The sequence below is a fragment of the Scomber scombrus genome, chromosome 7 (genome assembly GCF_963691925.1).
Source record: "Scomber scombrus chromosome 7, fScoSco1.1, whole genome shotgun sequence".
Lineage (NCBI taxonomy): Eukaryota > Metazoa > Chordata > Actinopteri > Scombriformes > Scombridae > Scomber > Scomber scombrus.
The window spans coordinates 28,755,204-28,781,849 of NC_084976.1; the positions used below are offsets into that span (position 1 = coordinate 28,755,204).

At 39.6% G+C, this 26,646-nt stretch overlaps 2 protein-coding genes across 3 annotated transcripts; both read left to right on the plus strand.

Annotated features, from left to right (window-relative positions):
• Positions 1-1,058: 1,058 nt before the first annotated feature.
• Positions 1,059-9,717, plus strand: LOC133984098 (cathepsin S-like). Its single transcript, XM_062423359.1, has 8 exons — positions 1,059-1,077; positions 2,496-2,620; positions 2,773-2,895; positions 6,323-6,475; positions 6,931-7,152; positions 7,621-7,786; positions 8,256-8,358; positions 9,618-9,717. The coding sequence occupies exons 1-8, from the start codon at positions 1,059-1,061 to the stop codon at positions 9,715-9,717; spliced, it is 1,011 nt and encodes a 336-aa protein (XP_062279343.1).
• Positions 9,718-19,292: 9,575 nt separating this feature from the next.
• LOC133984102 (cathepsin S-like) lies at positions 19,293-24,425 on the plus strand. Of its 2 annotated transcripts, XM_062423365.1 has the most exons (7): positions 19,293-19,436; positions 19,584-19,706; positions 20,350-20,493; positions 20,808-21,029; positions 22,384-22,549; positions 23,282-23,384; positions 24,276-24,425. In XM_062423365.1, exons 1-7 carry the CDS (start codon positions 19,299-19,301, stop codon positions 24,373-24,375), a joined length of 996 nt encoding a protein of 331 aa, XP_062279349.1. In that variant the 5' UTR covers positions 19,293-19,298; the 3' UTR covers positions 24,376-24,425. The 2 variants fall into 2 exon arrangements, with proteins under 2 accessions (XP_062279349.1, XP_062279348.1); XM_062423364.1 differs by lacking the exon at positions 20,350-20,493 and having other exon boundaries at positions 19,313-19,436.
• The last annotated feature ends 2,221 nt before the right edge of the window (positions 24,426-26,646 follow it).

Consider the following 26,646-nt stretch of genomic DNA (forward strand, 5'->3'; position numbering starts at 1 on the left):
AATGCCCCACAGGTGTTCAATTAGATTTAAGTCAGGGGAATGTGAGGGGCAATCAGTGGCATCAATGCCTTCAACATCCAGGAACTGCCTACACACTCAACATCACAGGCATTGTCCTTCACCATTGACTATGGCATGGAGGTCTATGCGACCCTCCAAGGATATACCCCTTCAGACCATCACTGACCCACCACCAAACCGGTCATGCTGGATGATGTTACAGGCAGCATAACGTTCACCACAGCATAAACAGACTTTTTGACGCCTATCACGTGTTCAGTGTGAACCTGCTCTCATCTGTGAAGAGAACGGGGCATCAATGGTGGTCTTGCCAATTCTGGAGTTCTCTGGCAAATGACAATCAAACTGCACGGTGCTGGGCTGTGAGCACACGTCCTACTAGAGGACGTTGGGCCCTCCTGCCACCCAAATGGAGTCTGTTTCTGACAGTTTGGTCAGAAACATGCATACAAGTAGCCTGATGGAAGTCATTTTGTATGGCTCTAGCAGTGCTCCTCCTGTAACTCCTTGCACTAAGAAGCCAATCGGTTTCTGCTGCTGGGTTGATTAGATCCTAGCCATCCTGGAGGAGCAGGATTAACTATTCAACCTGATTGGGCTGCAGGTACCACCTCATGTTACCAGTAGTGATAAGGACACTAGCAGAACTCAAACTATATAAGAATCAGTCAGGAAGGATAAGAAGAGAGCAGTAGTCTGTGGCCACCACGTGTCAAACCATTCCCTTTTTAGGGGGTGTCTTGCTTTTGCCTCTCCATTGCACCTGTTGTCACTTTCAGTTTAACTGACTTGGTGTTATACTGGGATGACTATTTTTCTAAGCGGTGTACATTCAGCGTTTCCTCTTTTTTTGCTGAAAGCACTGTATGCAGTTTTCGTTCTGTGATTAACAACTTATTATTGTGATTGTGTACATTATTGTGATTACCAAATCTTTCTGTTTCTGAAGAGAGAGAACTGTGACAGACCGGGTGACATTGTCTTGATAAATACCAACCAGGATAAAACAGTGGCAGTGGATTCAACAAAAAGCGATGATGCATCCAACTGATCAAGGCAAGTTGAACCTTCGTCCTCAATTTATTTACAGTTTTAATACAATCTGACGTTTTTTATGTTTTAGACATTTAAGACAATGAACACATCACATTTATTTTCATTTTTTTCTGTTTTATAATAGCCTTCCTTGCAGATGTAGTTCATCAAGTGACAACTTTATATGAATACAGTGTATTTAATGTATTTAAGTGTCTCCTCTAACCTTAGGGTATTTAATCTTTCGCTGTGGGGTATTTTATCATAAAAACCTTTATTATTGGCCTGATCTATTCCTGAGATGATGAATCCAAAGAAATACTAAAGTAATCAATCAAGGCCATTTTTTTTGGATAAAGTCCAGTATGAGGCATACTTGCTTAGATACGCAACATATTCTTTTGTGGATTTAGAGTTTTGAATTTTGGTGGAAAGTCACGCATAAATATCTGAGATGTGCTTGTGATTAATCTTGGGGATAAGTATATAAACAACATAGCTAAGTACAGTTTATACAGAGGCAGTCAGATAGCAAGTGACAGTTGTACTTTTTGTTATTTAAAATGTGAATAACAATATCTAGATTCAACAGACAAAACAGTCCCAAATTTTCCCAGTTTATGTGTGAAGTTGTTCAGTAGATTAGGTGAAACACGCAGATCTGCACACTGTAACTGACCCAAGACCTGACAAACCAGACTCATTACATCATTAGTACTTAATTGATTAATATTGTGTCCACCTTTTACAAGCATGTTGTTCCACATATCTGGTGGCAGGACAGATTGTGTAGTGTTGTGTTTTCATAAAGTGAGAAAACTGAAAGGCAACAGCAGCATATGCTTCCATTGTGTAATTCAATGGCAAGCAGTTATTTAAAATATGCTTTAATTGTGTTAAATCCAGTACGTTATGATATCACACTGTTTGGAAGTCTATTTTTAGATGGCTGTTTTGATTTATGTGTAGAAGGATTGTTTTTTCTGACAGCATCTTTCTCATTTGGACATAATTATACTGCAAACTTAGAAGGTAAAGCCAGAAGACCAAATTTACCCAATGTTAAGGGTTTGACTGTGCAGGTAGAAGGTGCAAAAAACCATCTGTCCAGAAATCGAGTTCTCATTTATATTACACCTAAAGCAACAGTGGGACTTTTTTTTATCTGCTAACTGCACTCCAGACACATCTGCATCAAGTTTATGGGAAATGGTCAAAGCCTTTATGAAGGGGTGCTATTATTTCATACACATCTGCCAAGAGAGAAAAAATGTAAACATTAAACTAGAAATTAAAATCTTTATCTGCCAAGAATTTTGAAACTGCTTAACCACTTTTTAATGAAAAGGAAGGTAAGGCAATTTTGCAGCCGTATCGTCAAAGGTGAGATGACATCCTGTCTTCTTATGTGGTCCATGTTTCTCTCTGTGTGTTTGCAGGACTGATGTTGGGGAGCATGCTGCTTGTCTCCATGTGTGTTGGGGCAGCAGCCATGTTTGACAGCAAACAGCTGGACGACCACTGGGACCTTTGGAAGAAAATGCACGGGAAGACATACAATCAGGTATGAGATAAAAATGCTAAATGCTAAATAGTTACATTTTTTTAATGTTTGTAGTTTCTTCCAAATCAGTCTGACTGACTGTGCAAAATGTATCATTTACCTACACAGTATTTGACCCTATGCACTCATTCTGTATGTGTTTGTGTGTTTAGGTGGAGAATATACATCGTAGGACATTATGGGAGAAGAACCTGATGCTCATCACCATGCACAACCTGGAGGCCTCCATGGGGCTTCACACCTATGAACTGGGCATGAACTTCATGGGAGACATGGTGAGAAACTCTGCTGTTACTCTGCTGTTTTATACAGAGATTAAATCAAGTTGTATTAATTGTATTGATTTATTATCACGTTTATTTATTAATCATTAATGTTATTAAGGTCAGCCAGATACAGACAGAAACATTATGACTAGTTTGAGCTCAAAAGCGTAACATCTTATGATATGATATGATTTATTTGTGGATTATAGACATCCAAGGGATCACATGTTAAAGTGAAAAACACTGATTTCCAATATGGTCCCAACATGTTAAAAGATAAATAGACAGAAAAAAACCTGAAAATCCAAAATCACATCACAGCAGTTCAAATAAAAAATAATAACACATCATAACACCTTAATAAGACAAGGACAGTCACATGGCTAAAGTCTTATCTTTCACTTTAACATAAATATGTGACCAAGTTCCATAAATCAGTCATCACATGACTCCTATAAGCTCCTCTCGTATATGAAGTCGGTTAAATATATATATAGCACAGATATACAAAGAGGAACTTCTGGTTTCATTTTTAACTTGACGCACTGCATATGAACACACACTGGCCCTGCATTATAGTTATTTTTTATCATAAACTGTGGTTATCTCCCAGAATTCCCAATTAATCACATTTGAGAAGCTGGAGACATGAAATAGTACATAGTAAAGTACATAAAAAGCTTGAGATAATGAGGAAATAAATCACAATAAGTTTGCTCTAACTTTATGCAGATTGTGAATTAGTACATGTTGTTGCTGAGATCTGGACTTCATCTATTTACCCTCTGGCTCCTCCGGTCTAACTTGACTTTGCCTGTGAAACTGTAGTTTCTTGGATCAGGACTTTGAGACTTCATTGAATTAATGAGATAATTTCTGTTCCCAGCTTGTCCATAGATCCTCAGCTGCTGCTCACATATGTAGTGAATAGCCTGCAGTATATTCTAACTTCATGAATGACTAAAGCGTTCATCCTCACTAACTAGTTTGTGTCCTTTAATCTGTCTCGTGTCAGTCTGTCTATCAGATTCTTTGACAATATTCAGTATAATTAGTGCCACGGGTGCGGCATCTCTTAATCTTCTCCATACTTATTATTCTTCCGCCAAATTTTGGTGCGTAACTCGTCCTGCAGGTTTGAGAAAACCCCGACAATATATACATCAAAACGTGCAGCTTGATCGGGAAAGAGGTGCTATGACTATTGTTGTTGAAATTCCAATTTTTCCCAAAGTTATTCCCAAAAAACTTAATTCTCCATTGGAAATGAATGGGACTTTTTTTTTAAAACCACAAAATTTCTTTTTTTCCGAGTCACATAGCTCTGTCATACCTGCACATAGAAATGTGATTCAGACTTTAAAACTGAGGAAACCTTCTACTCTCTCCAAAACACCAAACTGTTTTTACATAACATGTACACTTTTCAAACTATGAGCAGTCAAACGAGGAGTGGAAATCACTTTTTTTTCAAAGTTAGAGTGGAAGCGTCAGTTAGCTTGAGTGCGAGAACCAGTAAAAAATAACCCTAATTTTTTATTTTTAACGCGAGGTCACAGCCAAACCATGAAAAGGAGACAAATAATTTTTTGTCAAAATGTAGACATAGGTGTTGGGATTCATAAAATGTGAGGTTGACAGGCGGGGTCTGCACAAAATTTAAACGGGGGGGCCGAGACCGGCGGCAATACCTGTCTCGCTCCCCATTGACTCTAATGTAATCGTCTTTTTTTTTTCAAAAGAATCTCACTCTGTCTTCACACTGAGCTTACGCGCTCATTTTAAGGAATATCTGAATTAAATAAACACTGTCAGAATCTGCTGGCTTCTGTGTCTCTCACGGTGTTTTCGTTTTTTGGACAGGAGTTACGGTTTTCTCACAGTTTGCAATTGTTCGGGACCTTGTCAGAAGCCAAATTCTGGGGCATTTTGAGAATTTTTTCCAAGCAGATTCTCAAATCACCGTAGCAACCTGTTGCTGGGCAGAAACTGACCTACTTTTTCGTGATTGGCTAATTCCTGTCTATCTGTTTTGCCAGATAACCGAGCTAGCTCTCAGCAATAGCGTCCATGTTTAGGGTAGAGGTGGTGACTTTGATTGACAGGTGACACTCGGTAGGGGGCAGGGCTTCAGCGAACTGCCCACAGTGTTTGGGAGCAGAGAAAGGGGCTGATTTTTACACAACTTTGAAGCCTAATTTCACATATTTAGCTATTTTTTTTAATCATTCACATTTGGCAGGGTGGTTAACAACACACTTTTCTGTGGTATGTCAAACTCAGAACACATATTTATTCTTACTTTACAGGGACTTTAATTAGTTTAAATAAATATTATTTATGCTTAAATATGATTAACTGGAATATTGGAATTGAAATACTGGAATATTTCCAGTCAATTTCCAAGCAGATTTCCAGTCATAAAAAAGTATAATAAAATATACTCTCTTAATGATAAGATTTACTTAATAATTTCATAACAGTGATGTTCCTGTGTGTGAAAAAATGAAGTAGACTTTACTTAATTAGTTTAAATAAATATTATTTATGCTTAAATATGATGAACATTTACTTAATATTTCAGGGATGTTAAGTTGAGAATAAAGTACATTGCACTTGATACTGACTAGTAAGATGTACTTAATACTTGAAACCAGAATATGATCAGGGTGACTTTTGAACACTGGAAATAAATCGTGTACTCATTCCGGCAGCAGACCCGTGGCACTCAAAATTTCCCTGGAATTTTCTAGTTATCTTTATTATACCAACAGAAGGCCTATTTCTGAGAGCTGAACTAGAAGTAAACTCAGCTTTCCCCCTTTTAACCCTGCTCACAGGGTAGAACGATGCCAGTAAAGTGTAAAATTATGACAGAAACTTATTTGATTAACTTTGTTAAAATAAATAATGTGTTGTGGAAGTTTCATATTGCAATAATATTGATAATATGATCTCATGCAACAGCAACACTGAAGAGCTGACTATTACAGATACTATATGTTCATAGATTTGAATATTTTGCCATTGTTACATGAAAATGTTATTGTAATAAGTCATTATTGATATCATACTGTTTTTACTTGATTAGAAGCAATACAATTTAATTTAAAGCTCTATTTTTATGATTGTTCAGCTGTAAATGCAACTTTGCAGACTGTTAAACCTAAACAATGAGCTGAAAGACACTAAAATTTAAAAAAAAAGTGCTGTATATTTGAGAGGAATTATCTAAAGGAAAAATGAAACACAACAAATGTAAGAAAAAGTAAGTTAGTAAAGATATATTAAAATATAACTTGTTAAAGCTAAAGTTAAAACACAACACAAACAGACAAAACTAAAAAATAGCATCAACAAGACAGCAAAAAAAATCCATTAGGAGAAGAGAGAGAATCTAAAAGCAATTAATCATTTGTTAACAACTTCCTCTTAGACACCAGCAGAGTTCCAGCAGTTCTTTGGTGGGCTCACTCCTCCAACTGACCTCAAGAGGGCGCCATCTCTTTTTCTGGGCACCTCAGGTGCTGATGTACCAGACACCATAGACTGGAGAGAGAAGGGCTGTGTCACCAGTGTCAAGAATCAGGTAAACACAAACACACACACACACACACACACACACACACACACACACACACACACACACACACACACACACACACACACACACACACACACACACACACACACACACACACACACAGTTTCCCTCAGCAGAAGCATCTCATGACTCACAGTGATGAAATCAGCAGCGTCGTCACCTCAGCAGTTTCATTTCCCACATTTGTTCTGTTCCACTTTAGCCGTTTTTTTACCACATCCATCCAATTAGTTTTTTTTGCTTGACACACAACTGTTGCTTTCTATTTTTAGTATCAACTAAAGAAAATGTATTTGATTTTAATAGTATTTTATATGGCTGAACTGATCTGCAAAATGTCTTCAATTAATTGAGTAAAACATACTTGTTGCTCAGAGAAGAACTTTAAATATTGTTTAACTGTCCATGATATTACAGTAACAACAGTCATTTATATCCAGGGTGCTTGTGGCTCTTGTTGGGCCTTCAGTTCTGTCGGCGCCCTGGAGGGTCAGTTAGCCAAGACAACAGGGAAGCTGATAGACCTCAGCCCCCAAAACCTAGTGGACTGCTCATGGGAATACGGCAACAACGGCTGCAACGGTGGCTTCATGAGCAGAGCCTTCCGGTATGTCATGGACGAGGGCATCGAGTCTGAGGCTTCATACCCCTACGAAGGAAGTGTAAGTAACTGGTTAAATCCTGCTGGTCAAAAATGTATCAAACAGTTTAACCAATAAAGCAGGATTGTGGGCAGCCTGTTCCATATTTGGTTTTCTGAGTTTTCAGTTTTCAGTTTCTTGGGTCTTGGCTCACCACTGTTGTATCGTCAGCCAATCATTTCAAAGCTCTGTATCAAACAGTGTGTTGATTTGCTGCTTCCCTTCCACTTAAAGCAGCATCTTTCTCTGATATGTTCACTGTCCTAATGTTTGAAGCCTAGCGTCATTGCTGTATAGGAAGAAATAACCAACATACAGTCAAAAAAATGTATAATTTGATCATTGTTCCTAAAAAATAAACATGACTAACAAAACAGCAAGCTTCCTGAAATTAAACAAGGGTCCTGTTGAGGGGGTCCTGAACAGCTTTATTTAATAGCATCAATTTTAAATTCTCAGTTTTAAACTCAGTTCATCATCTTATTTCAGGAAGAAGAGTGCCTCCACAACCCCATGAACCGGGCTGCAAACTGCTCGGAATATATCTTCCTCCCTTGGGGGGACGAGGAGGAGCTGAAACAGGCAGTTGGCACCATCGGACCCATTGCAGTGGCGATTGACGCAAAGCAGTCTTCATTTCAGTTCTACAAGAGTGGTACATTCATACATCATCATCAGCTGCAAAGGCTCTCAACTTTATTTCTGTGAAGCTGAAGAGTTAAAGATCCACGTTTTGTTTTTGTTTTTTACATTTATTTATGTATGTATTTATGCAGGAAACAGGTTACAATTACATAATATAATAACATCATTATTATCTTTTCAAGTGAGGAAAAAATACAAACACAACATTACACCTTAATAATATGTACCTATACGAAATGCTCAAGTTGTTAAAACAGGAAAGGACAGGTGTAATTATAAAGGTTGCATTTGGATGATTAAGTTATTTATTTGCTACAGTATGTTGAACACAGTAATGATAATAATACAAGTTTAGATAAAACATTGAATTAAAAAAATCTGAATATAGCTAAATTCATATAAAATTGAAAGAAATTTAGTAAATTTTGGCATGTCTTGAAAAGAAAAAAAAAATTAATATGATGATGATGTCATTTCAGGAGTGTACGATGAACCGAACTGCTCTGATATTATTAACCATGCAGTGTTAGTTGTGGGCTACGGCACAGAGAACGGACAAGACTACTGGCTGGTGAAGAACAGGTAGGAATATACACAGTACACACTATATAAACTGAATCCATATACCACTTATATGTTCCTCCCCCTATATGTGCATTTCTGGCTTTGCTGGAGGACAAAGGGGAAGTCAGGGTAACTGTTATGTTTTGTTCAGATTTTTAGTATCTTGCTGACATGAGCACTGTGGTGGCATTGATTCAAAATTCTTCACCTACCTGCATTTCAAGCAATGATTAACACAGACTGCAAAGTTAGGGATGATTTCTGCATAATAAAGAAATAGGAGTTTCATTTCCAATCATTTATTACATTAAAATCATCACCAGTTCCCAGAATCCCCACAGTGTGTTTCTCTATCATTTTCTCCTGTTTTATCTTTGGTGCAAATGTGTAAACAGGCCCTTTGATTTAGAGGTTAAGTGATGACAACATAACACACCTGAATTATCCGTCTCTTCTCAGTAGATCATTGATTCAGTTCCTCCATATTTCATATATAGGGGAGATTGTTTTGCAGTAGACTGGTTTAAATGAAGTTTAATGGTCACAAGCATTAAACAAATTTCTCTCATGTTCTGTTAGAGGACACTGTTATGCAGTATGACCTTTTTACTGACTGATTTCGCTGAATCTTAAACTATACTTTTAATCCAATTTGCAAGAAATTATAGCATACTGGGGGGGGGGGACTTGAGGCCTAAACATCTGTGCTGTTTGGTGAATAAAAGTTAGAAACTAGTATTGGATAAAGACAGAAAACAGACTAGCTGGAAAACAAATATGCTGTCTTTTATCCTGTAGATTTTTAATAATTTAGAAAAATGAAGAGGAACTAATCTCTAATCCTTTACGTAACTAAAAGTAGAACTTAATTACAAATACAAGTCTTGTCCCTTAAGATGTATTATCAAATGTATTATTAAAATGTAATGTATTATCAGCGAAATGTACTTAAGTATCAAAAGGAAAGTACTCATTCTGTAGACCGGCTTCTTACAGTATATTATTTTGTTCATTTTAATGTTGTAGTTCATCAATGTGAAGCCAATTTTAGATTGGAAAATCAAATTGAAATGTATCATACATTTTTATAATAATTTTAGACAGTTTTAGTACTGCAACATTACATAAAGTGCAGTACCTTAAAATTGTACTTAAGTACAGTACTTAAGGAAATGTACCTGTTACTACCAATGATCATAAGACTTAATGTGTTTATAAATGTAAACCTTGGTGTATCCCTTTAATCATACTCTTCTCTTTTTCTGCTTTTCATCCAGCTGGGGAACTGGATTTGGAGAAGAGGGCTACATCCGCATGTCACGCAACAAGGACGACCAGTGTGGCATCGCTCTATATGCCTGCTACCCCGTCATGTAGCTGCAGAGGAAACCAAATTGAATCTTTGCAAACTTTGCAAACTAGTTTTTATATATACTTTTTTGCATTTTCTTCTTCTTCACATGTCAGACTTCTTCACCTGACTAATGTATTTTTATGTTGAACAGTCCATTCTTCAATCTGAGAAGGTGGCAAAGCTCCCCCCGATGGACGTTTGTTAAACTGCATCACTTTGTCTTCTGCCTGTATTTCTGAATCTATAATAAAGATTTTAAGAAGCAAACATCCTCCTTGCTGAGTCTCAGTCACAGTGATACACGACAGGTTTGGATTGATATATCAGTTATGTGATTAGGCCAATGTTGGCATTCCAGTAAATATCAGATCTGTGTTATGTGCCATTTATGCAGTGGAGGTAAAGATCTGATTTTACTGAAGCAGCTTCAGGCTTGTCTGTTGGCAGCTTCAACTGCCATAAAAACTGCCTGAAACAATCCATTGACTCTTTGGGAAATTGGCTTGCTGGTCAATTCAGCCTTTACATGTTACAACAGAATGAACGCCAAAATCAATACCTGTGTCTCTGGTAAATATCTCTATCCTGTGCACATGCTGACATGAAAGCATACCTTAAATGAACTGCCTGTAGGCAATTAACATTGATTGTCTTATGTAACAAAACGGCCTTTTGGTATATTTTTCTATTTATTTGTTTTTATAATCTACTTCAGTCTCATCAAACAGTGGGCTATTTTTTCAGAAAGTCAACAGTTTTACATTTAGAAAATAATCATAAATACATTTCTTGTGAAAAGTTAAATGAGAAGATTGATAGCACCCCTATAGTTGTCCATTAAATATAAAACTATAGCCAGCAGCATAAAGACCAGAAACAACTAGTTTAGCTCTGTCCAAATGTCTCAAAATCAGCATATATCAGCACCTCTAAAGTCTACAAATTATGCATGCTGACCTCATTTGTTTAATCAGTTGGGGTTTTACATAACAATATAACTAAGTCAATTGGCTGCTGGCCGTAGCTGCATATTCACCCTGGATGTGAATCTCCTCTTCAACCCAAAGGTGCTCTACTAGATTGAGATCTGGTGACTGAGGAAGCAATTTGAGTGCAATGAACTCGTTGTCATGTTCAAAAAACCAGTTTGAGAAGATTTGAGCAGTGTAACATGTTGTATTATCTTGCTGGAAGTTGCCATTAGAAGATGGGTTCACTGTGGTCATGAAGGGATGGACATGGTCAGCAACAATACTCAGGCAGGCTGTGGTGTTTAAATGATGCTCAATTGGTACTAAGGGGCCAAAAGTGTGCCAAAACAATACCCCTCACACCATTACTATAGCTGCTCAAATATGTTCTGGTTTATTTGGTCTTTATGATAATAATATTTTCTGTTTATATGAAAAAACAACATTGGTTGTTATCAGGCACCACCTGTCTGTACCGTACCTACGACCATCCTCATTCTGTATGATTCAAACTCCTCTCAGATCTCTGCCCTGCCCCCTTTGAATGCCCCCTAAAGCCCACAGGTCTGGCCGACAGCGGACCCCAGACCAGATACCCAAAGAAGACACAGGACAAAGAAATCCTCCTCTCTGAAGTCTGCAAAGAAGTCAAAGGCCTCTTTTGTGACCACCTATCTTTCAAGGGCCTCGACAGTCCACCCATTCTAACGTTAAAAACGGAAAAGAGACAGAAAGCAAGAGACAAAGATGCGGTAAAAAAATGGCAAAGCTAGCCTTGCTGTCACAGTCTGCTTTGTTACCCTCCTTCTGCAGTGGAAGTTTCCATTCACCCCACCTCTGCTCCACTCCTGCCAGTCAGCCACACCCACCTCATCAGCCTCACCGCTTCCACCTGTTGCTCCCAGCTGCACTCAGTCTCCAATCAAGCCAGTGTTTAAGCACTCTCGGTCCACTCTCTCATTGCCAGATTGTTCTTAGCTTCATGTCAGACCTTCCACTTATTCACGGACTGACTTCCGGGGTTTCGACTCGGCTTGCCTCTGACCTCCTCCCCTCATCTCTGACCACTCTCTCCCTGGTAAATGCAACAGCCCTCTGTCTCTGACCACAAGTATTGCCTGTCTTGTTCCTGGTTCCTGTCTGCCTGTGGCTGTGTGGCATTCTCCGGCTTCAGTCTTGTCTGGAGAGCCCACAGTCTCCTGCAGAGTGAAACACCTCATTTCCATGAGTGTTACTAGCTTCACTTTACCTGTTGGTCCAGGATACTCCGTCTGTCCACAGCCTTCTGTCTCAATAAAGATCATTTCAAACTGCTCCCTGTTGTGTTGTGTCGTGTTGTGCTGAAATTGGGTCCTATATCCTCCACCCCGTCACACTTGCCACTCTTTGGGGTCAGAGAATCAGATCTTGGGTGATTCTCTATTAATTTAGCACACAAAACATTGTGCCTGTGCAAGTTGCAGGGGGAACCCTGTAATAGCCTGTTATACCCAAAAAATGATGGAGTTCACTTTGAAGTGGGAACTGGGAATCTGGTTCCCCAGGTAGGTAACAGTGGCCTTACCAAATTCACATTTAGCAAGATTTAGAGTCAAGGACCCCACTGTTAAACTAGCCATATGCTCTGTCCAGTCATTTGACCACACCGCAACATCATCAAGGTAAACATTACGATGAGGGACCAGGTGCATGGTGCACTGAAAAGTAGCAGGTGCATTCTTCATATCAAATGCCATCATTGTATACTGCAGGAAGTAGGCAGGGTCACAAAAGGGACACTCATGAGGGTAGGATAGATGGGCTACTATGTCAGACAAGATCACAGAATCTGACATCCTACCAAACAGCTGATCATCAGCACCCACACAAACCAAGCAAGCAGATGTTTTCTCAGAGGCAGCAGTCTCTAGAGGCTTGGGCAGCTTCTCTGGAATTATAGGATTTCAACAAGTTAACATGACACAGTCTGGTTTTTCTCCTACATTCAGGTGTGTAGATGATGTATTATGTACCAGGCACGTTAATCTTCACCACATAGGGTCCAAAGAACCAGGCACTGGCAGTAAAACCAACACCTTGTCACCAGGCTGAAACTGTCTCTCAACTTCTGTTCTGTCAAACTGTGTTTACATACTCTCCTAACAAGAGGAGAGCACTTCTTTGTCTAAAGAGGATGCATGTTGCAGCTGCTCCCTACACTGGGAAACAAAATCCAATATATTCGTTTCTGGGAGACCGCTAGTCTACTCTTTTAACAATTTAAGGGAGTCACGCACCATGTGACTGGCCATGAGCTCTGCTGGGCTGAAACCAAGAGACTCTTGTGTAGCATCGCGTGAATCCGTATTGTTCCTCCTGAATCAGAGTTTCGTCAATCGGACAGACCCTCCATTCCAGCACCCTGGCATAGGCTTTCCAAAGGAGGCTGTGTAGTGTGATCCCCAAATAGATGGAACACACCCTCAAGTCCCCCTTTTAAAAAATGGGGACCACCATCCCAGTCTTCCAGTCCATGGGCACTGTCCCTGACCACCATGTGACATTGAAGAGGCACATCAACCATGACAACCCCACAATGTCCAGAGCCTTCAGCATCTCAGGGCGAATCTCATCCGCCCCGGCGCCTTTGAACTGAGGAGCTGTTTAACTACCTCAGTGACCTCTGCCAGGGATATGTGTGAAAAACCCCCGGATCATCCAGCTCTGCCTCCTCCACAGAGGACATGTTGGCTGGGTTTAGGAGTTCTTCGAAGTGTTCCTTCCACTGCGCGACAATATCCCCAGTCGAGGTCAGCAGTTCTCCACCCTTGCCAAGAACAGCCTGGGCTAAGCCCTGCTTCCCTCTCCTGAGTAGCCTAACGGTTTGCCAGAACTTCTTCAAGGCCATCCGATAGTCCTTCTCCATGGTCTCATCAAACTCCTCCCACACCCGGTTTTTGCTTCAGCAACCACCCAAGCCTCCACCTTCTTTGCAATCCAGTACCTATCTGCTGCTTCTGGAGACCCCTGGGCCAGCCAGGCCCTAAAGGCCTCTTTCTTCAGCTTAACGGCCTACTTTACCGCCGGTGTTCACCGACGGGTTCTCCGGTTTGCAGCCCCGACAGGCACAAACGATCTTCCGGTCACAACTATAACTCGCCGCCTCCATAGCTGAGGTCTTGAACACGGTCCACTCGGAATACATGTCCTCACCCTCCCCGGGAACGCAGGAGAAGTTCCTCCGGACGTGGGAGTTGAAGACCTCATGGACGAGGCCCTCCGCCAGATGTTACGATACATTTAGCTTTTCCAGGTCTGTCTGGCAGCCTTCACCGCCACCTGATCCAACTCACCAGCAGGTGGTGATCAGTTGACAGCTCTGGTCCTCTACAAAGTCGATCGTCGACCCTTGGCCTAGGGTGCTCTGGTACCATGTGCACTTATGAACACCCTTATGCTCAAACATGGTGTTTGTTATGGCCAATCTATGACTAGCACGGAAGTCCAAAAACAAAGCCATCATTCAGCCTTGGAGAAAAACTCTTCAAAGCCTGACTCAACTATGGATTCGCCAGCTTAGAAGCAGCACTGCACAAAGCATCTTTCTCCTTCTGTGGACTTGAGAACATACCAGGCATAGCGTAAAACAACAATCCTCTGACTGTTACTGCCCTGCATCTCAGTTAGCATTTGTTCAAATTTTGGGTGAGCAGACTTACTCACGTAAACCTGCATTTGTCACCACATTATGTTAGGTTAGTGTACAGCTCCAAGCTACACTACAAGTTGACCTGCACCATAACCAAGCCAATCTCACCCTTCATTCCAGAGTCAACAATGGAGAACCCTTGTGTATTTTTCCCTAGCACAGAGCCTAGAACCTGGCTACCCTGAATTCATCAGCAGGTTGAATTTCAGTGAGTGTAGGAAAGAGATAGACTCACTGCTCACGGACAGGTGTGATGCACATAGCACATCCAAAGACCCATTGTTATGCTAGATCCAAATTCCAGACAGCTCAGTATATTTAAGAAGACTGAACCAATTGGCTATCTTTTCCCTGTTTTCCAGGGTGGTGCCTCACTATTATTAATTCTCATTAATATTTTTGATTAATTTTCATAATTAATAATTATATTTGATATGTTTGCTATAACAGCCTCCACTTGTGACCTCTGTTTAAAAAATGGAGTCACGAAATTCTGCCTTCTGCTCACAAAATGGAGTGATGAAATTCTGACCTGTTTACAAAATAGAGTGATGAAATTCTGACCTCTGTTTACAAAATGGAGCGATGAAATTCTGACCTCCGTTTACAAAATCGAGCGATGAAATTCTGACCTCTGTTTACAAAATGCAGCTTGATAGAAGACCTTCACAGTCTAGTGTCTTTATAACATCCACCTCAAAATAAACAGAGATGGCATGATTAGGGCTATACTGCTGGAAACTTTATCAATAAAAAAGGACACATATGTTTCAAATCTCTCAAAAGAAGAAACTTAACTGGAATTGGGAGAATGGTGGATGAAAGAGTTAATGGTCCTAAAGAGCAACTTGGGTTTGTGAGGATTAGTATTTTGATCTTTCTCCCTTCACAGTGTTATTAAACTCTTTTAAAAGCTTGATTAAGCCTTAATGATTTTTAAAAGGGGAAACAATATAAAAATTGTATGACCTAGTCTACACTGTATGTACGTTGGAAGTTCAAAATCATACCCTAACAGTTCACTGATACACTTCCAGCCCTAAATCTTTCCTGCCGTGGCCTCAGGCTCACACAGGTCGTTCATTCTTCCTCTCTCTTGTGTCTAGGTGTTTACTACAACTGCAACTGTAACAAAGATGACATCAATCACCCCGTGCTGGCAGTAGGCTATGGAGTCATCCCCAAGGGGAAGAAGTACTGGATTGTCAAGAATAGGTAGGATACATCACCTGTCTGTACAGCATCAGCAGCCTATTTGTTCCTGGCTGTATTGGTGACAAAATGATGATGAACTGAAATGTTGTTTGATTTCTGGTGATGCCCAACTCCTCCCATGTCTTTGTCTCTGTCATCGTCTTTTGTCTAGTTCCTAACACCTGGAGCGAGAGCTGAGTCAACAAGGGCTACATCCTGATGGCCTCCAAAGGTGGGACTAGAACATTAGTGGTTAAGTTTATAGAAAAGGACATTGAACAATTGTATCCAGACAACTGTAATCGCCACATTGATGATTAGGGAATTAGAATACAAATATCTAGTTGATTTACCCCATCCAACCCAAATTGAGAAAGTTAGACTTGTGTGGAAGACAAGCTCTAAAGCTGTTCACAAGTTATATAGTCACAACCTCCCAGAGTTAGACATGACTATGAAGAGCTCCGTTAAGCACTAATGGAAGAATTATCTTCTTCTGCTGACAATATCTCAGCAATGGTTGCAGCCCTGCAAATTAAACAGTCCCATCGTGAGCATCCCAAACATTACTATCAACCTTTGAGGCATGCATACTCCCAGGGTAAGAATGCGCCAGGCTTAGAAGAAAGCTGACTGAACCAATTGGGCCCAACACTGCTGCTATTACAGCCTCCATTCTTCTGCAAAAGCTTTCTGCAAGATGTTGGAACACAATATCAGTGCTTTCCATATTGTTAATGTGTGGGATGTATCAGTTCAGTCCAATAATCACCAATGTATTATTAATTGACATGTGCACGCTCCTGTTCACACAACCACACTGTCTTTGAGCCAACAAACTGAATTAAAGTTGTCAAAGCCTGCTTATCAGTGAACACACAGGAGAATGCACTCACCACTTCTTTTTCGTTTCCAATTAGATTGAGTTTGATTTCCATTAGGCTTATAGGATATTAACCATATTAAGGCCATTTTTGCAGCAAGGAATTTCTGACCTGTTCACAATATGGAGTAATGAAATTCTGACCTGTTTACAAAATAGAGTGATGAAATTCTGACCTCTGTTTACAAAATGGAGTGATGAAATCCTGACCTTTGTTTACAAAATGGAGTGATGAAATCCTGACCTCTGTTTACAAAATGGAGTAATGAAATTCTGACCTCTGTTTGCAAAATGCAGTTCGCTAGAAAAGTTTCACAGTCCAGTGTCTTTATGAAGAACAATTCACTTACCAGAACTCCTTGCATCAACTCGCAATATTCAGCTCGCTAGAACACCTTCACAGTAGTGTCTTTTGGTGCGTATATAGTCTTAAAATATTTTAGCACTACAACATAAGAAGTACATTATGAAGAACTGCACTCATCACACTCAGAAAAATGTAAAAACATTTTTGAACACACAAAACAGAACGATCTTTAATGGGTGCAAGGCCAAAAGCTATGTTTGACTTTTCTATGCTAGAAGCTTGTTGAAGCTTACAAAAAGTCTTTGAAAGACCTTAAAAGTCTGGGAAGGTTTGGATAGATACTTAGGATTCAGGGCGTATGTCAAACTTAGGTCGAGGCAGCATGCTCTGGCCAATTTGTCAAGATCAGCCAGCACAGGTATTCCCTCAGTGATGACGCCCACTGTATCTGGCTCATGCCAAGCATAGATCCTCATACTCATTCACACAGCTGTCTCTGCTGTTCCCTGTACTACATAAGATCATAATGCATTAATTTAGACATACAATCTGCCCCATTTGTTGATGAAAGATAAAAAATAGATTTATGCCATAGGATTTCAGTAATGTCCCTATAGGCCACCAAATGTGCAAGCATTGCAGCCAAATATCACCCATTTATTTGAAGCGTATTATTTTTAATTGAACAAAGAGATGCAATTTGTTTCTGATAAACAGGCCAAAGGAAGAAACTGCCCTTGGATTGAAAATAACTTGTTTGAGATTTGATGCCTTCTGTCGGCCGTGTTGGTGACAAACTGGTGATGAACTGAAATGTTGTTTGACTTCTGGTGATGCTCAACTCCTTTCATGTCTTTGTCTCTGTTGTCATCTTTTGTCTAGTCCCTAACAGCTGGAGCAAAAGCTACACAACAAGGGCTACATCCTGATGGCACATACCCCTGGCAACGCGTGTGGCATTGCCAACTTCGCCAGCTACCCCATCATGTGAGGAGAAGAGTCTGGAGCTCAGACAGATCCAAGGGACTTTGCCAAGACTACTGCACACAAAGAATACACTTGGAAATGTATGCAAAGTTCACTCGAAAATGTCAGTAATCACTAAACAAATACAGGAGAGTGTTTAATAACACATATTTGAATCTTGAGTGAGTTGAAGGACTTTGATCCCCTAAAGTCTTTTCAGTCGTATCTTCAGACCAACAGACCTCCATTGTGGTCCTACCTCCATTAAGAAAAACACATATACTTTAATTACCTCCAGGGTAATGGTTATAGTAACCCAGAACACAGATTGGTTTTGTGCCAAAGTGCCAAGTTAAATCTACAAACCCACCAGGCACATCCAACATTTACAGTATTTATCTGGTAATCAGTGATAGTTTCAGGTAGTTTTCTTACCTGTCACATGTGCTCAGTGCTCTCATCTGTGAAGAGAACCGGGCACCTGTGGCAGACCTGCCAATTCTGGTGTTCTCTGGCAAATGCCAATCAAGCTGCATGGTGCTGGGCTGTGAGCACAGGTCCCACCAGAGGACATCAGGCCCTCATGTCACCTAAATGGAGTCTGTTTCTGACAGTTTGGTAAGAAACATGCACACCAGTAGCCTGCTGGAGGTCATTTTCTAGGGCTCTAACAGTGCTCCTCTTGTTCCTCTGGTCATACTGTTGGGTTGATGCCCTTCTATAGCCCTATCCAGCTCTCCTTGTGTAACAGCCGGTCTCCTGGTATCTCCTCCATTATCTTGAGACTGCGCTGGGAGACACAGCAAACCTTCTTGTGACCACACGTATACATGTGCCATCCTGGAGGAGCTGGATTACCTATACAACCTACAGGTACCGCCTCGTGTTACCAGCAGTGACAAGGACACTAGCAGAACTCAAAACTAGAGAAGAATCAGTCAGGAAGGATAAGAAGAGAGCAGTTGTCTGTGGCCACCACGTGTCAAACCATTCCCTAGGGGTTACCTTGCTTTTCCCTCTCCATGGCACCAAAGAAGGTGAAATTGATTCACAATCACTTGTGCTTCCTAAATGGACAGAATGATATGCCTGAAGTTTTATTGACTTGGTGTTATACTATGATGATTAAGTGTTCCCTTCATTTTTTCGAGCAGTGTTCAGTGTTTCCTCTTTTTTGCTCAAAGTACTGTACACAATTTTCTTTTTGTGATTACCAAACCATGATTGTGTATATTATTGTGATTACCAAACTAAGATTGTGTATATTATTGTGATTACCAAAGCTTTCTTTTTCTAAAGAGGGAGAATTGTGACAGACCATGCAACATTTTCTTGATAAATACGAACCAGGATAAAACAGTGGCAGTGGATTCAACAGAGAAGCGATGATGCGTCTGACTGATCAAGGCAAGTTGAACCTTCTTCCTCAATTAATTTACAGTTTTAATACAATCTGATGCTTGTTGTGTTATGTGTTAATGTTTTATACATTTAAGATGATGAATATGTACTTGGTTAGATATTCATCTTATTCTTTTGTGGATTTATAGTTTTGAATTTTGGTGAAAAGCCATGTGGTCCATGTTTCTCTGGGTATGTTTACAGGCCTGATGTTGGGGAGCCTGCTGTTTGTCTCCCTGTGTGTTGGGGCAGCAGCCATGTTTGAGAGCAAACAGCTGGACAACAACTGGGACCTGTGGAAGAAGAACCATGGGAAGACATACCAGGATGAGGTATGAGATAAAAAATACTACTTGCTAAATGTCAATTTTAATGTTTGTAATTTTTTACCCCAAAACAATCTAACTGCTTATTTTTTACTTACACATTATTTGACCCTATGCACTCATTCTGTATGTGTTTTTTTTGTGTGTGTTTAGGTGGAGAATATACACCGCAGGAAATTATGGGAGAAGAACCTGATGCTCATCACCATGCACAACCTGGAGGCCTCCATGGGGCTTCACAGCTATGAACTGGGCATGAACTTCATGGGAGACATGGTGAGAAACTCTGCTGTTACTCTGCTGTTTTATACAGAGATTACATCAAGTTTAATGAATTGTATTTATTTATTACCATGTTTATTCATTAATCATTACTGTTATTAAGGTCAGCCAGATACAGAGAGATACAGAGAAACATTATGACTAGTTTCAGCTCAAAAGCTTAACATCTTATGATGTGATATGATTTATTTGTGGATTATAGACATCCAAGGGATCACATGTTAAAGTGACAACATAAATTTCCAACATGTTAAAAGACAGAAAAACCCTCAAAATTCAGCATAAACATAAACAAATAAAAAATAATAACTCACATATCATAACACCCTTAATAAGACAAGGGCAGACAGATGGCTTGACTCCTATAAGCTCCTCTCAGGTTTTGAAGGAACTTCTGGCTACATTATTAACTCAATGCAGTTCATATGAACACACACTGGCCCTGCATTATAGTTTTTTTTTATTATCATAAACTATGGTTACGTTTATAGATGTTTATAGAGAGCTGAAGTGAAATGGGAACTTGCAGGTTCTTTAAATGTCTTTAAATAATAGCATCAACACACAGCAAAAAATCCATTAGGAGAAGAGAGAGAATATAAAAGGAATGAATCCTTTGTTAACAACTTCCTCGTAGACAAAAGAGGAGATCCAGCAGTTCACTGGCAAGCTCACTCCTCCCACTGACCTCAAGAGGGCGCCACTTACTTTCTTGGAAACTGAGGCATCAGACACCTTTGACTGGAGAGAGCATGGCTGTGTGACCGGTGTCAAGAATCAGGTAACCCCCCCCCCCCCCCCCCCCCCCCCCCCCCCCCCCCCCCCCCCCACACACACACACACACACACACAACACACACACACACACGCACACACACAATTCATCCTGTTCCACTTTTCTCGACTCAGTTTGTTCACAGAAGAAGTTGTCACCAACACCACATCTCTAAATGTGGGAATGTATAAAGTGATGCATAAAGCATTTATAATAGCTTCAACTGAATGTAGCAGCAGAAACAACACTTTGGGATTAATACTGGGAGTATGATTCATTGTGTCCAAGATATTACAGTAACAACAGTCATTTAAATTCAGGGTTCTTGTGGCTCCTGCTGGGCCTTCAGTGCTGTCGGCGCCTTGGAGGGTCAGGTGGCCTTGAGAACAGGGAAGCTGATAAACCTCAGCCCCCAAAACCTGGTGGACTGTTCAACTCCATACGGCAACATGGGCTGCAATGGTGGCTGGTATACAGATGCCTTCGATTACATCAGGGACAACGGTATTGAGTCTGAGGATTCATACCCATACCAAGGAAACGTAAGTAATTGGTTTAATATTGCTGGTCAACAATGTATCAATCAGTTCAACCCATTAAGCTTGATTTTAGGACAAGTGATAAACTATGTGAAACTAATTGGATCACTTTGAGCTTTGTTATTGGGCAAAGAAAAACAATGGATCTGTAACTGACAAACCCATGCATTTTGTTACTTGATGCTTTTATGGTGTTTATGACCTCTTCAGCAGTGGTCTGTCATCGGACTGAAAGAAATTAAAACCCCTGTTGCAATGCAGGTGCGTTTCCCTTGGTTGTAAACTCATAACCAACATCTTAACCTGGACTGCAGCACTTAAAAAGAACAATAATCTCTTTTCTTTGGACACATTTTATCAAAATGGCAACTATTACAGCACCACAGAATGAAATGATCCTCCTTTTACAGTGTTTAAACATGTTTTTACTTCTCTGCGCACAGTTTTAGCTCACCTTTAATCTAAATTTAACAGGTTTACCTACGCTCAGGATTTGTGACATTACAACTAGTTATGAAGACAGTTGCAGTGCAGTACGTAACTTAGTATCATTGCCATATATCATATAAAAGACATAGATCGGCATAAATGGAAAAGATGAAAAAATTAATATCTAAGATAATTGTTCCTGCACATGAAAAATGAATTAAATGGCATTTAGGATGACATTTGTTCATGATAAACAACTTTACTTTTCGTTTTGAACATTTTCAACATTTTCCAGCTCTTGGCAGATGAGCCAGACAATGAATTTCAGACACGGACAATGGTCACAGTGTTCATTAAGAGAACATTTCACATCACACATACAGTTTTTATTTATTTTTCGGTTGATTTACAGCCACAACACCTCCGTGAGACTGGACAGTCTGTCGGTTCCTCTCAGAAATGCCCTCCTCCTCCACAAAAACATGAACAACTGTGAACCAGATGAAGCCTGGAGGACAAATACGTTGTCCACTCCGATTAATTTATTGTTGCTCCAAAAAGACATGAGCAGCAGACCACAGACAAACGAGAAAAGTGTTGTTGTCTACAGCCTGAAGGGTCAGACTTAATTTCTTGTTGCTGTTGTACACCCACGTTGTTATCTCAGGAGTTTGCACTGGATTCCTACTTGTTCCCGCTAAAAATGAGCATTAAGTTTTAGCACAACTCTCACTCTTTGCCTCAAAAAATAATAATAATTACACTACATCTACTCCTGCTCTCTAAATAAAGTTTTGGGATTCGTGAGTCTGATAGAACAGCAAGCCTCCAAATCAGAAATTGCTGTTGAGAGGAGGTTTAAACAGTTTCTTTAATAGCATCAATTTTAAATTCTGTACTATAAACCCAGTTTGTCCTCTTATTTCAGGACGGACAGTGCCACCACAGTTCCAACTCCAATGTTGCAACATGCTCTTATCATCACTGCCTTCCTGCGGGGGACGAGGATATGATGAAACAAGCAGTCTACACCATCGGACCCATTTCAGTGGCGATTGACGCAAGTCCAGAAGAATTTTCTTTCTACAAAAGTGGTATGTTCACACATCATCATCAGCTGCACAGTTTCTCATCTTTATTTACATGAAGCTGAATCTACATGTTATTGTTTTTTTTTTTTTTAGAAGAGTGGGAGAATAAAGTCACAGAAAGAGTTTAATTTTTTTAACTAACAGGTTACAATTACATATTTTCTACAGAGGGAAAAAAAACAAACATGACATTACATCTTAATAATATTTACCTATACGAAATGCTCAAGTTGTTAAAACTCTCCTGAGTAGGACCGGTGTAATTGTTAAGGTTGAAGCTGGATTTATTGGCTACAGTATATTGATCCCAGTAATGATATTAATAAAAGTTTAGATAAAAAATCTGAATCACAATCAGAATATAGCTAAATTCATACAAAATTGAGTAAAAATTGAGTAAATCTTGGCATAAACATGTCTTAACATGATTAACTGTGCAGTACTCTTGACCGCTGCTTTTATTTTTCTATTTATTTTATTCATATGCAATACCCTCCACGTTATGCTATTATATACTATATATATTATATCAAATATCTGTTTTTAAAGCACAAATAGAGTGGCACCTATAATCTCATTATATGTAATATAATATGTATATATGATATGATCCCCTTGATCCCCTTGAAATTGAAATAAAGGCAAAATGTAATATATAATAAGGATAAAGCTTTCTATTCTACTCTCTTCTAAAAAGAAACAAAATACATAAATGTGATGACGATGTTATTTCAGGAGTGTACGATAACCCGATGTGCACACATGGGCTGAACCATGCGGTCGTAGTTGTGGGCTACGGCACAGAGAACGGAAAAGACTACTGGCTGGTGAAGAACAGGTAGGAATATACACAGTACACACTATATAAACTGAGTCCTTAGCAAATTTTGCAGATCCCACATGGTTTAAGTAACATGTGAAGCCCACTTTGGCTGACTGTATGAGCCCCATCAGGGATGTAAGTGGGCTAAGTAGGCATGGGCATGAGCAGGGCAAACTGTATGGGCCCCATATTCTATTAGAAAGTGCTGGCTAAGTGGGCCCCATTTAAGGTCCATTCTGATCCCACTTAGAACCCATGTGGGAAAACATATGGGTCTCACCCAGTTGGGCCCCACCTGAAACCCAGTAAGATCCCACTTGAAGCCCATATGGGCCAACACAGGTGTGGCTACCATGGAAACTGCGGACAAATTTTGGGACCCATATTTGCAGCCCAAATTTAACCCTTCTGGGGCCCACATATACAAGATTAAACATTAAACATTAAACACATTTCTCTCATGTTCTGTTAGAGAACACCGTTATGCATTATGAGTTGTTGATATTTTTCTCGATGATTTTGTCTTAAACTTAATTTTTAACCCAACTTTTGTGACAGTGTTTCTCATTTTGAGAACTGATCTGTTTCTAAAACTAATTCAGAAAAAACCTCTCCATATTAACACACACCACCTTGAATAAAAAAGTGAAACTAGCATTAGATCAAGACAGAAGCTTATTATTTTATGTAAAATCCTAATCTGAAAAATAAACTAGTAACTACAAGTGGCAAGTAAAAGCAGTGGAGTAAAAAGTAGATGAAAATACTAAAGTAAAGTACAAGTACCCTAAAATTGTACTTAAGTAAATGTTCCTGTTACTAGCAATAAGCATACGACTTTGCTGTGTTTATTGATGTAAACCTTGGTGTTTCCCTTTACTCATTCTTTTCCTGCTTTTCATCCAGCTGGGGAACTAGTTATGGAGAAGAGGGCTACATCCGGATGTCACGCAACAAGTACAACCAGTGTGGCATCGCTCTGGTCCCCTGCTACCCCATCATGTAGCTGCAGAGGAAACCAAACTGAGTCTATACAAACTCAAGTTCCCTTCTACTTTTTATGAATACTTTTTTGCATTTTCTTCTTCTTCACATGTGATCGATCACTGATGAGCTTTATCTTCTGCCTGTATTTCTGAATCTATAATAAAGATTTTAAGAAGCATCATCCCCCTTGTTGAGTCTCAGTCACAGTGATACATGACAGATTTTGATAGATATATCAGATATGTGATTAGGCCAATGTTGGCATTTCAGTAAATATCAGATCTGTGTTCTGTGCCGTTAATGCAGTGGAGGTAAAGATCTGACTTTACTGAAACAGCTTCAGGCTTGTCTGTTGGCAGCTTCAACTGCCATAAAAACTGCCTGAAAGAATACATTGACTCTTTGGGAAATTGGCTTGCTGGTCGATTCAGCCTTTACATGTTACAACAGAATGAACGCCAAAATCAATACCTGTGTGTCTGGTAAATATCTCTATCCTGTGCACATGCTGACATGAAAGCATACCTTAAATTAACTGCCTGTAGGAAAGTAACATTGTCTTATGTAACCAAAAAATGCCTTTAGGCATGTTTTATTTTTATTCTATTTATGTGTTGTTGTTGTTGTTGTTGTTGTTGTTGTTGTTGTTGTTTTTTTATCTACTACAGTCTCATCAAACAGTGGGTTAATTTTTTCAGTAGGTCAATATAGTTTGTTTAAAAGAAGTTTTACATTTTGGTAAATAGCTATTTATTTTCTTGTGAAAAGTTAAATGAGAAGATTGATAGCACCCCTATAGTTGTCCATAAAATATAAAACTATAGCCAGCAGCATAAAGACCAGAAACAACTAGTTTAGCTCTGTCCAAATGTCTCAAAATCAGCATATCGCAGCAACTCTAAAGTCTATTAATTATGCATGCTGACCTCATTTGTTTAATCAGTTGTGATTTAACATAACAATATCACCAAATTCTCTACAAGAAAGCAAATAAGCGTATGTGTCCCAAAATGTCAAACAATTGCTGTAAAAGCTTTCTCCTAAAGAATGTCACTAATGGATGTTTTGATTGAAAGATTTACTGTATGTAAAGTTCTACAAACTATTTTATCTTGAACAGAATAAAACTAAAAAACATTGAGTCATTCAGATCTCTTAAACGCCAACACAAAACATTATGTGGACAAATATTGTTTCAACAGACAAAATGTCATTTTTATTATTATTTTTATGAATTCGTGGGACACTTTTATAAAATTCTGACCACTATCTATAATAGAGCTCCAACAAGTAGTCAATTAATCAATTAGTAAATTGATAGAGGATTAATCACCAACTACACTCACCAGCCACCTTATTAGGTACACCTTGCTCGTACCGGGTTGGACCCCATTTTGCCTTCAGAACTGCCTTAAATCTTTGTGGCATATATTCAACGAGGTACTGGGAAACATTCCTCAGAGATTTTTGTCCATATTGACATGATAGCATCACACAGTTGCTGCAGATTTGTCAGCTGCACATCCATGATATGAATCTCCCGTTCCCAAAGCTGCTCTACTGGAGTGAGATCTGGTGACTGAGGAGGCCATTTGAGTACAGTTAACTCATTGTCATGTTCAAGAAACCAGTTTGAGATGATTTGAGCAGTGTGACATTTTGCGTTCTCTAGCTGGAAGTACCATCAGAATATGGGTACACTGTGGTCGTAACTTAAAACTGCATTCTATCAAAAGGCCACCAGGGGGCGACCGTTTTGGTGTCAAAAGGACTTCCGTCTCTATACAAGTCAATGGAGAATTCACCAACTTCTCACCTGATTTATAACCTCAGTAAACGTTTTCAAAATGTGTTTATGGTCTCAATCGCTAGTTTAAAGCCTTCTTCAATGCAGTATGATGTTCATTTGTGAAATTTTGGCCTCCCTGATTTTATATTTTGACGATAAAGCAGGGTATGCATTAGGGCGTGGCTACGTTGTGATTGACAGGTTGATTGGTTCACAGGTTCAGGAGGGCGCCTCGTGCTCCTCCTGATGCCCATATAAGTAGAATCCGTGTTTTTATTTTTCCCAGCATGCACCTGCAATTTTCAAGATGGCGCTGCTCAAATCCGAAACGATTGGCTTCCGAGCAGCAGTCCACAAACCAATGGGTGACGTCACGGATGTTACGTCCATTATATATACAGTCTATGGTTGTGACGGATAGTTATTTGAGTTGCTCTTGCCTTTTCTATCATCTCCAACCAGTCTGGCCATTCTCCACTGACCTCTGGCATCAATACGAGG

Excerpts from the sequence above, each read along its gene's own strand:
- LOC133984102 (XM_062423365.1), top strand. The coding sequence starts at position 19,299 with ATGTTTACAGGCCTGATGTTGGGGAGCCTGCTGTTTGTCTCCCTGTGT. Across the intron at positions 19,437-19,583 it reads GGAAGACATACCAGGATGAG|GTGGAGAATATACACCGCAG; the intron begins GTATGAGATAAA and ends GTGTGTGTTTAG. Across the intron at positions 23,385-24,275 it reads TACTGGCTGGTGAAGAACAG|CTGGGGAACTAGTTATGGAG; the intron begins GTAGGAATATAC and ends CTTTTCATCCAG.
- LOC133984098 (XM_062423359.1), top strand. Across the intron at positions 2,621-2,772 it reads ACGGGAAGACATACAATCAG|GTGGAGAATATACATCGTAG; the intron begins GTATGAGATAAA and ends TTGTGTGTTTAG. Across the intron at positions 7,787-8,255 it reads ATTTCAGTTCTACAAGAGTG|GAGTGTACGATGAACCGAAC; the intron begins GTACATTCATAC and ends ATGTCATTTCAG.